The sequence below is a fragment of the Notolabrus celidotus genome, chromosome 21 (assembly GCF_009762535.1).
Source record: "Notolabrus celidotus isolate fNotCel1 chromosome 21, fNotCel1.pri, whole genome shotgun sequence".
Classification (NCBI taxonomy): domain Eukaryota; kingdom Metazoa; phylum Chordata; class Actinopteri; order Labriformes; family Labridae; genus Notolabrus; species Notolabrus celidotus.
In genome coordinates, this window is record NC_048292.1 from 27034098 (window position 1) to 27045770 (window position 11673).

An 11673-nucleotide genomic window follows, 5' to 3' on the forward strand; every position below is an offset into this window, starting at 1 on the left:
AATGCTCTTTATTTTGCACATGTCCTTGAGGCATTGTTCAGCACTTTGTAACATAGTTTTTTAAAAGTGCTCTATAAATAAAGATTATTATTATTATTAATACTGTGTCATTGAAAATGGTCAGAACAATTAAAAACTTCTATGATAGAATAACAGAATAACAAGAAGAAAAAAGCTGCCCGACCAGGTGTGTGACTTGCAGACATTTCTCTCCATTCATGTCAGTCCTGGAGATTTTGGCGGAGAGAAATATGCTGTATCAAATGTCTCTATTCTAACATGGTGTTTGGTGTAAAAAGCCTCAAACCAAATATGTCAACTACAAACAGGGAGGCCAAAACTTTTCTCCAGCTTGCTTTGACCAAGGCCCATTTTAGATACTGGATACTAGGGCCTGGCACTAGCTGGGCGGCTATCTCAAAGACAAGAGTGCAAGGAGAGGTATTCACACCTTCACACTTTGTTTGGAAACTTGCCCTTGAGCAGGAAATCAGTGTTCTCTTCTTACTACTGAGGAACATGAGTTCACTTCTGCTGGGTAAATAATATTTCTTTTGGCAAGATGTGATGTTTTTTCTGTCAGTCCGTCATTTCGTCAGTCTATCTGCAGTAGTATTGTATGAAAAGTCATTGTCTGTTCCTTTTGAAATCTCCTTCTCGGCCCATGCTTGGTGTCTTTAACTAGTGAGCTGAGTCTGTGCTTTGACTTCCCATTGTGAACTCTCTGCATGAGTCAGACTGAATCAAGGGAGGTGTTCCTTATCCTATTTGATCTCTAAAACACAAAGCTTCACTCATGTTCAGGAGAAAAACCCACAGAAACCCACATACTCTTACACATTTACTGTAGTCAACTATTTGTATGTGTATTTTGAAAAGCTCTCAGATGATCATGTAGAAATAGAAACCTGTATATTAATGCAAATTAAAAAAAAACACAGAGATATGGAAACTCTTTGACACTCTATATGGAATCTTCATTCTTAACTCCTAGAAACCAGATGTGCTCAAGCTTTTTTGAAAGATAAAACATTCTTACCTTGCTCACAGTTCTTCCCTCCATACCCAGTTGGGCAGTCACAAATGTAGGTGTTCCACTTATTGACGCACACTCCTCCATTCTGACACACCTCATCAGAGCAAAAATTGCTTTTAGCTAGACAGCCTGAAATAGAAAAAAAATATATAATAATAATAATAATAATAATAATGCATTTTATTTATAAAAGCGCTTTAAAAGGTTCTCCAAGCGCTTTACAGGAAAATACAATTATACAATAGGAAGCAAAAGGAAAACAGTGCAAAAAAGCAAAGAAGAGCAAGGCAGCAAAATAAAACAAAACAAGAAAAAAATCAATCAATTATAGTTTAAAAGCCTTTCTAAATAGGTGTGTTTTGAGTCCGGATTTGAATTTGGTGAGTGAGGGAGAGAATCTGAGGTGTTGGGGGAGAGAGTTCCAGAGGGTGGGGGCAGCGACAGAGAAGGCTGTCCCCCCAGGTTCGGTGCTTGGGTTTGGTGAGAGGGGTGAGGAGGTTGGCGTTGGTGGAGCGGAGGTTGCGGGAGGGATTATATGGCTGCAGAAGGTCGGTGAGGTAGGAGGGAGCTAGGTTATGGAGGGCTTTATAGGTGATGAGTAGGATCTTGTACTGTATTCTGAAGGGGATGGGAAGCCAATGGAGGTTCTGGAGGACTGGGGTGATGCGGTCTCTGGAGCGGGAGTGAGTGAGGAGGTGTGCAGCTGGGTTTTGAATGTATTGTAATTTGTTGAGGAGGTTGTTGGGTGAACCGTAGAGGATGCTATTGCAGTAATCGAGTCCTGAGGTGATGAAGGCGTGGATGAGAGTTTCAGCTGCAGTGAAGGAAAGGGAGGGGCGGAGACGGGCGATGTTTTTGAGGTGGAAGAAAGCAGTTTTTTAAATATTGTTAATGTGTTGTTGAAAGTTGAGTGACTGATCAAAAATGATACCAAGGTTACGGATGTGGGTGGATGCTGAAACAGTGGATTTATCAATAGTGAGTGAGAAGTCTGGGCAGGTGGAAGTGAGGGATTTTGGGCCTATGATGAGAATTTATTACAATTGAGTTTGAGAAAGTTTGTTTTCATCCAGGAGTTTATTTCAGTGAGGCAGTTTGTGAGGGTGGTGTGGGAAGCAGCGGTGATGGATGTGGTTGAAATGTAAAGCTGGATGTCGTCGGCATAACAGTGGAAATGGAGGCCGTGGTGGCGTATGATGTGACCAAGGGGGAGCATGTAGATGATGAAGAGGAGGGGACCAAGCACTGAACCCTGGGGGACACCATGAGAGAGGGGGGCTGTGCGTGACTTGAGGTTGTTGATGCTGATAAACTGATGGCGGTCAGAGAGGTAGGATTTGAACCAGGAGAGGGCGGTGCCAGTGATACCGAGGGAAGATTGAAGGCGGGTGAGGAGGATGGAGTGATTGAGGGTGTCGAAAGCTGCACTAATGTCCAGGAGGAGGAGGATGCTGAGGGAGTTGTTATCGGATGAGAGGAGGAGGTCGTTGGTGATTTTGAGAAGGGCTGTTTCTGTGCTGTGATGATAACTGAATGATACATGTCTGATGACCCATTTAATTTTTCAGTTAATCTATGATGGAGGAAAATCTAAATTAATCAACTTTAAATGTATTGCTTTCATTGACATTGGTGTTTTTTTGTTAAAAGGGGGGAAATTAAGCTTCAAACTTCTACAACTTTTTTTTTTTAGCATAAAATTAAGGTGTCTTATGTGCTTTATAACATTTGTCACTTGATGGACATAAAAAGTAGTAACGTAGAAATGAGCGATGATTGTACCTATTCAGTTAAGCACTGGTGAGTCAGCATGTTTGGGTCATTTTCTATTAGTTCTAACCATAGACTGTATAAAAAAATGGACATGGTATCTGTGACATCACCAATCTGTTCCTGAGCGCTGTTTTGAAGCCAATCGTCAGTGGGTGCCATATTGGAAATACTGAACTCAACCAAACTCCATCCGAGCTAGTGTGAGGTAAAGAGGCGGGCCTTTAGCCTTTGCGCTAACAGCTACAGGGTGTCCCCGCTGTCAATCAAGTTAATCATGTCCTTATTTGGGAAAAACAAAATTACTGAGTTGTAAAAAAATTCACCCTCCATACAGTGTGTGCTGAGAAAAAAGCTACTTAGACCTAAACCATTTTTTGGAACCAGGCTGTAAACATGTTTATTATTGCTGCATCTTCTTTGAATGGGTGTGTGTGTGGTTTCCAGTGTTTCTGCAGCCAGCCTCAAGCAAACGCTCGATGAACTGCCATTTTTAACTCTTCTGCATGGGCTTCATATTTTAAGAGATTGCCGGTTGGTTCTAACCTGCTGCGGTGCCATTGTTAGCAATGTAGCTGGCCATGTCAATGGGTTTGCTGTCAATGCTAAGGTTTCTCATGCAGCCCATGAAGTCTCTGTTCCTCACTGGGAAGTCCTCAGGTAGGTTGGGAACTCCGCCTAACAAAAGCGGTCCTGTCAAGTCCAGTGACCTGTAGAAGGAGACACCGACAGAAATGATTAGAGCAACATCTTGAATGTTTTATGATTATTATGTTTTGTGACTGTTCATTTGATCTGCTTTAGGTGTGCACATCATTGACCAAAGACACAGTGATACCCCATCCATGCACCCAGTTTACCTCACAAAGGGCAGCTGAGGTAAAGCATCAGCCTTTAGTATGACTGACTTTTCAGAAATAAGGTCATTGTGTCCAATGTTCTAAGCTGTCACAAGGCTAACTGCTAGCATCACCATGAAAGTCAGGTTCCACATACTAGGTCATGAAGCTGCTTACACCCTGAGCCTCTCAACCACACAACATCAAAGAAAATGGGGCTTTGAGAGATTGAATGCAATGCAATGCTGCACAAAACAACTCCACTAAACCTTTTGATGTATAAGTTGGGGATGCATACAGCATACACAGTTGCTTTGCCAGGAGGCTTTGCCAAGACCATGTGGAGCTTATTCAAAGATTCTGGAAGCAACTGAATGAGTGAAATCCCTGAGAATTTTTGAATCTTGCAACACATTCTAGTGACAATCGGCCTGACAGAAATTGTCCAGAATAGCTTAAAAGATCAATATCAAAATGTCTAAATGTACGTATTAATGGACAATTTATGAAGATAAGATAAGATAAGATACTCCTTTATTCGTCCCACAACGGGGAAATTCATGGAGTTACAGCAGCAAACAAGAAGGTGTACAGTACAAGAATTTAACAAGAATATATATAGGAAAGAAATGTCCATGAGAGACGACAGCTTAGCCATAATTCTCCTGTCAGCCACCACCTCCACAGGGTCCAGGACTGAGCTGGCCTTCTTCACCAGTTAGTTCAGTCTTGCTCTCCTGTATCCTGTCCGCCCACAGCAGGTTTAATCTGTGGCATTCTTGTCCGGTGTTAGCTCTGTTAGCATGATGCTACTCTGCCAGTATTCCCTCTGGTGCTGGGTTAGCTCGTCCACCTTATCATAGATAGATCTTACATTCCCCATAACGGTGGGTGGAAGGACAGGTCCATGTCGTCTTTTTTAGCTGGCACCTCAGTACCAGCACGTCGTCCTTGCCTCCTTCTCCTCAGCTCGCAGGGAACATGGGGCCTAGCATCGTTTAGCACCGACATGCTACGGGCTGCTAACAGCTGATCTCGTATGTTAACAATGCGACCATGGTTACAAAGGATCTCCAGACACACACAGGAACAAAAATAGTAAAAACACCACTGCAAACGTAGCCAGTTTGGTGTCCATGGCCAACAAATGAGTCATTAAAAGTCATGACAGGCTCCAAATACAAAGAGAACTAAACACATATGAAAAAAGAACAACAAAGAGAGAGCTGCTGCAACAAGGAGCCACTCGAGAGGCGCTAAGCAACAAGCTTATTAATGAATTAGTACAATAATATATATGTTAATATCAATAATTGTATTGATACAATGGCTGATCATACTGAGTGAAGATGTAATAACTTTTTCTTTTTTTTTTTTAAGTTATATTTTTGGGACTTTTTACCTTTATTTGATAGGACAGCTGAAGAGACAGGAAATGTGGGGAGTAGAGAGTGGGGGAAGACATGCAGGAAATGGTCAACCGGCCGGGAATTGAACCGGCGACCCCTGCGACGAGGACTGTAGCCTCTCTATGTGGGGCGCTTAAGGCTGATTTATACTTCTGCTTCGAATCGACAGCGTAACCTACGTTGGGGGTCCGCCTAGCTCCCGTACCTACGCAGAGGCCTACACACATAGCTGACGTGCATCTCCTCCAAAATGTAACTACCCGTAGAATCGACGCGGACCACAAGCCCTGTGATTGGTCCGCTATGCGGCATTGTGTTTCCTGCATTTACAGCACTTCTGGGATCCCGGACATCGGCCGCACATCGGCCGTGTATTTCATCTCCTCCTCTCTATTCTTCATGTAATCATGTCTGTATGATAAACAGCAACATGTATCAGCTGTAGATTAACAGAACACGCTCTGAATCTCTGTGGAAAAGGAAACAGAGATCGTAACGGGACCCCAAGAAATGCTAACTTAGGGAAGGACTTCTTTCAGAAGCTTAGTTGGAATTTGGTCTAAAAGATAGGTTGATGTTTAGCTGAAGAAACCAATTCAGGAAGGTCAATGGGTGAAAAACCATCTAGGTATACATCTGGCTTTAACGTTGTTTCAATGATCCCACTGTTGGTAAAGGAGTTTGCTAATTTGATCTCTAATCTTTAAGATTTGATCATTAAAGAAGCTCTTAAAGTCATTGCTGCAGGGCTTAAGGAATACATGGCTCAGTGGAGCTATGACTGTCAGCCTGGCTACAGTGCTGAAAAGGAACCTAGGGTTGTTTTTATTCTCTTCTATTAGAGATGAGTAGTAGGCAGCTTGAGCATTCTGCAGGGCCTTCCTATATTTATTAAGATGATCTTTCCAAAGTGAGCAGGTTTCAGTTGTTTTATTGGAGCGCCATAATCCTTCAAGTTTAGAGAGTTAATATGTTGAACACTGGATTCAGCTAAAACTCAAAATTAAAAATGCTGTATAGCTATCCAACTCAATATATTTTTGGCAGTATACACAGTGGAATAGGACCAATACCAGGACAAAAATGTGAGGTATAGTTACCATTTGCTAATTTCAACTATCCTGGGTGTTAGCCTGACTTGTGCTGCATACTCATTACTAAGTAGATCTGGGTTTAGTAGCACATTAGGTGTTACATTCATGTGGTAGCTCCTCATCAATGGATAGCAAGCCGACATGGTCTTGGTAGACACACAAAGCAAGGTGACTCAATATAAAGACAGTTGCTGCCATAAACGTCCTGCTGCTGTGGACGTGCCTGACTCCAGTGGCAACAGCTCCTACTACTACTACTACCATCTTTCTCATCACAATCATCACTCTCTCTTTCTCTCTCTTATTCTTATTCTTCTCTTTCCAACCCCAACTTGGTTGAGACAGATGGCTGTCTAACATGAGTCTGGTCCTGCTGGAGGTTTCTGCCTGTTAAAAGGAAGTTTTTCCTTGCTGCTGTAACTAGCTAAGTACTGCAAGGTGCAATGCTCATGGTGGATTAAGATGAGATCAGACTGTGTCCTGTCTTCAAGAGGGGACTGGATCACATTCTGTCTTGGTGTTGGGTCTCTCTAATTTAGAGTACGGTCTAGACCTGCTCTGTTTGTAAAAGAGTCTTGAGATATTGTTGTTGTGATTTGGCGCTATACAAATAAAGATTGTTTGATTGACTGAAAGACAGGTAAAGTCATCCAGTTTCATAATTCCTGATTTTTAACCATGTGTACCACAGTCACATATTGCTGACATAATTAAATAATCATCTAGTGTTGTTTTGTGCCTGACATCATGGTCTAAGCGAATCTAGTGAAAATAGCTGGAGGTATACTCTGGCTTTAAACAAAGAGTGTAATCTACTTTATTTAAAGTCAGTAGTCATCAGGAGTTCACAGAACTTTAACTTCCATCTATTACTCCTTATAAGGAAAGCACATTTTTTTCTGCACTTTGCTCCGGTTACAATCACCATCATATTAAGGCATTCCGAACAATTAAACCTTTGCTGGTTGGAAACAGTTAAAATATCCTCTACACACTTCAGTTTCTGTGACCTGTGCAACACGTTTGTAAAGGAATGTAACCTCATTAACTCGTCTTTGAAGTTTTCCCTCTCTCTCTTTTTGTCCACACCCTCAGCACAAATGTGTCTCAGCATGCACTCTTAAAAAAAAAAACATCCCAGGCTATAAAAATAAAACTAGTTTACATTTTGTAAACACAGTGAATCAGCGGAAGTCTGGGTTGAGATGAGCTGTTGGATATATAAGATCATGTCAGCACAAAGACTGTGAAGGATGACCTCAAAGACTGATGACAGAAAGAGGAGCACATGAGAACAACTGTTGAGAATTCGGTGGATATTAATATTATCTAACCAAAGAAAACCCAAGAGCTAAAAAAATATCAAACTAGTTTGTGCATGGGGTGTTTATGAGAGAGAGTATAGACATCTACTACTGCTACTATCTGTCTTATCACTGTCATCACTCTCTCTCTTACTCTCCTCTATCCCTCTTTCCAACCCCAACTCGGTCGAGGCAGATGGCTGTCTAACATGAGTCTGGTCCTGCTGGAGGTTTCTGCCTGTTAAAGGAAGATTTTCCTTGCCACTGCAACTAGCGGCTAGTTGCGGATCCATGTCAACTACTACAGGACTTTAAGATGATAACTGCAGTATGTAGCTAGTTACAGCAGCATGGAAAAACTTCCTTTTAACAGGCAGAAACCTTGAGCAGAACCAGACTCATGTTAGACAGCCATCTGCCTCGACCGAGTTGGGTCTGGAAAGAGGGATAGAGGAGAATAGGAGACATGTCTATCGATATTTCCTTTTTTTTCCTTGTGTGGGTAAACTGACTTTTACCCACAGAGGGTGATGACTTGAAAAGAGAAAAAAAGATGAGTGAAAGAGAAAGAAAGACTCCAGCTTACTTCTTCTGTCCAGTCTGAGTGCCCCGGGCAGCACAGGAGTAGTTGCCAATCTGCTTTCCAAAGCGAACAGCCATGGAGATGTCACAGTCATCCACAGCAACCACAGCCACCTTTTCTCCAGAGGGTCCATGAGGGATGCCCAAACGCCCAATATTTGGCTGAAAAGCAAACAGACATTAGCATTAAATATTATTTGTAATCCAATATATCATCAAAAAATTAAAATATTGTAGTGAAAATATGTAGCAGCCTCCAAGAATCTGAGGATTAAAGAATGTCTACAGAAGGGTTTTCACTTAGCAGGTACTTCAGTTAATAGAATCATTCACCAGCGTTTCCAGACATGTAAGGCTACGGAGCTGTGCTGCTTTTTCACATGTACTTTAAGGGGAAACACCAAACTTTTATTACCACCAATATGATTATCTGTCTTTGGTTATTTCTCCAACGGACATTTTGGCCAATAATATCTCAATATGCCAGACTCACTTGTGTGTGAGTTCTGCCCTTACATCTGACTCTGGCTCTAACATATAAGGGTGGACATGCTGTCTCCTGCAGCCATGTTTTGGGGCATGCTCACAAGATGCCATGGTAAATGTTAAATGGTAAATGGACTTGTACTTATATAGCGCTTTTCTAGTCTTTCTGACCACTCAAAGCGCTTCTACACTACTTGTCACATTCACCCATTCATACCCATTCACTCACTGATGGTAGAGGCTGCTACAGTAAGGGACCATCAGTGTTAGCTAATCTTATTCATTCACATTCACACACCTCTGAACAACAGAGGGAGCAATTTGGGGTTCAGTGTCTTGCTCAAGGACACTTCGGCATGTGACTGGTGGAGCTGGGTTGAACTGCCAACCATCCGATGGATAGACAACCAACTCTACCCACTGAGCCACAGCCTAACATGGTAACAAGATACTCTTTTCATGTTGGCACACCTCGTGGAAGAGAGGGGCAGGGTAAGAAGGAGCTCATGTGGATTTAAAAAGACACACACCATAATTGACCGTTTTGAGAAAGGCTCTTTAGAGCCGGTCCAAAACCTCCTCGAGAGCTTGATTATAATATTTTGACTGAAACATGGTAAAGATGTTTCATTTAGACAAAAAGGGGCATGATATGTCACCTTTAAAATTCTCTGAAGCAACAAAACCTAAACATGGTTTTAAAAATCTGTAAACATACTGAGTGTCTGTCTGTGAAGGTTCTCAGTCATCCAGGTCATGGTAATCCAAAGCTTGATCTGTAAGACAACTGGACTGGTAGAAATTCTTGAAGACGTTTCACCTCCACTGAAGAAGCCTTTCGGTGGAAAGTTGAAACGTCTTCAAGAATTTCTACCAGTCCAGTGGCCTTACGGATCAAGCTTTGGAAACATACTGAGTCAAACTTAAGACTTTTTAAAACACTGCGAAAATATCTAGGAAGAATAGGAAATGATACTAACAAAATATGTAATTATTTGTTCTTTAATGAACTCAAAGTGAGCAAACTTGGCGTAGAAAGCAGCTGTAGTGCTACTGGTACAATGTCTGTAATGACTTTGGTTGACTTGAAGCAGAAGTTTACAGGCCTCTCTTGGCTTAACATGACAAAAAGCCTATTGTCTGGTAGCTCGCACCTAATGATTACAAAGTAGGCTAATTCCTTCATCAAGGCCCCTGGCCGACAAATGTTGATCTGAGAAAATGTGAATCAGCTTAGAGAAATGGGAGGCCAATTAGTCTTTTTTTTTTTTTTTAGATGTAACCTGAGACCTAAGTTCAATGCAGTGTTTCCTAAACAATAGTGGCCTTAATGGCCATGAAGCAGAATTAATTCAATGAGTTCTATGATTACAAAAAGTATATCAGGAAATTAAAATTTAAGAATTTAGAGAGCCAGTACACAACAAATGTTATCTCAAGACACTTTACAAAAAAATTTACTCTTTGTTCATATTATTTACAAAAACCCAACATCAAGACAGGATAGTCCAATCACACAGAAGACTCAGTTATCTCACCTTAATCCACCATGAGCATTACACCTCACAGTATTTAGCTAGTTACAGCGGCGAGGACAAACTTCCTTTAAAGGTGACATATCACGCTTTATTCATCAATATATATTGGTCTAAGAGGTTGGGGACCTCTTAGCATGTCTTTAAAGTTTATGCTCAAAAAAACACTTTGAAATCAGATTTTGGCATGCCTGAAAAACCCTCTTCTTCAGTCCTCCTCAGAACAGTCTGTTTTCTCTCTGACCACGCCCCCTCAGGAAGTGGATGTGCCTCGGCTGTCCAGCACGTTGATCTAATGTTTACATGTTGGCTGAATATACACGGCTGCTCAGAGATCACGTTACTTCAACCCTCTGAATCTGATCCAGAATCTGATCCTGATGGAGAGGCGCCTGTAGCAGGACCTTTCTGAAGGATTGGTCACAGATTTAGTGTTTCTTGTTGTTTTATCTATCAGTATGTCGACGTGTGTCTTGGTACACAGCTACCAACATGTAGCTATGTGGCTATGCTAACTAGCGCTAGCACTTATCCATGATAAATAAAAATCATCCACTAGATCTTGAAATCTGCAGGCCTGGGGAGTAAAACCGACCTCTACAGCAGGACCTTTCTGAAGGATTGGTCACAGATTTAGTGTTTCTTGTTGTTTTATTTGTCAGTATGTAGACGTGTGTCTTGGTACACAGCTACAGCTACAGCTATGAACATGTAGCTATGTGGCTATGCTAATTAGCGCTAGCACTTATCCATGACAAATAAAAATCATCCACTAGATCTTCAAATCTGCAGACGTGGGGAGTAAAACCGACCTTTGTGTTTATTAAGACAGCCTACAACTAGCATGCCTCCCTCCTAAGCTCCTTGTTAGCACACATGTGTGCAGGTAATGAAAAACGGAGGGGGGATTCAGTATTATTTTATACAGTCTATGGACTGAACAAGCTCCGAGCTCTGACTCCGTGACAGACCGGATATTGTTGTTACGTAACAAAAACACGGAAGTCTGAAACGGCTCGTTTCACACACATTTACAGAAAGGTGGAGAAATCAGAACAGGGGCAGAATGGATTTTTTTCATTCTCGGGAGGTTTGTAGACATGCCAGGGAAACATATTTCAGGTAGAGAACCATTAAAAAGTCAATTTTGCATGATATGTCACCTTTAACAGGCAGAAGCCTCGAGCAGGACCAGACTCATGTTAGACAGCCATCTGCCTTGACCAACTTTTACTTATATAGCGCTTTTCTAGTCTTTCTGATTACTTAGAGTGCTTTACACTACTTGTCAGAAGCCAACCTTCTGTGAGCAGAGCATGAAGACAAGAAATTAAATGAGTTAACATCTATTGATCTAAAAATGTTGGTTTTTTTGCAACAGATTTACAGTTCAGTCAGTAATCTCAGGTTGTATTGAACGCAAGTTAATTTCAGCAGCAGAACATTGTTTGTGGTTGGCTTCAAACATCATCACTTCTCACAGATGAATTTACATGCAGAAATGGAGGAGTGATGAGATAATATCTTGCGCCCCTATAGTCTGAGCCTGCAGGTGGATGCTGAGGAGGTGGTGATTGCAGCGCTGGTTAAGAGCAGCAGTGGAATTGGCAGAGACCAG

At 41.7% G+C, this 11673-nt stretch overlaps 1 protein-coding gene across 1 annotated transcript in view; it reads right to left on the reverse strand.

Annotated features, from left to right (window-relative positions):
• Positions 1-11673, reverse strand: part of celsr1a (cadherin EGF LAG seven-pass G-type receptor 1a) — a 145888-nt gene that overhangs the window by 36674 nt on the left and 97541 nt on the right. The window contains exons 7-9 of the mRNA XM_034674220.1: positions 8039-8196; positions 3353-3516; positions 1040-1165 (exon numbers count right to left, since the gene is read on the reverse strand). Of these exons, the coding sequence (XP_034530111.1) occupies positions 1040-1165; positions 3353-3516; positions 8039-8196 (448 nt within the window). The remainder of the gene's footprint in view (positions 1-1039; positions 1166-3352; positions 3517-8038; positions 8197-11673) is intronic.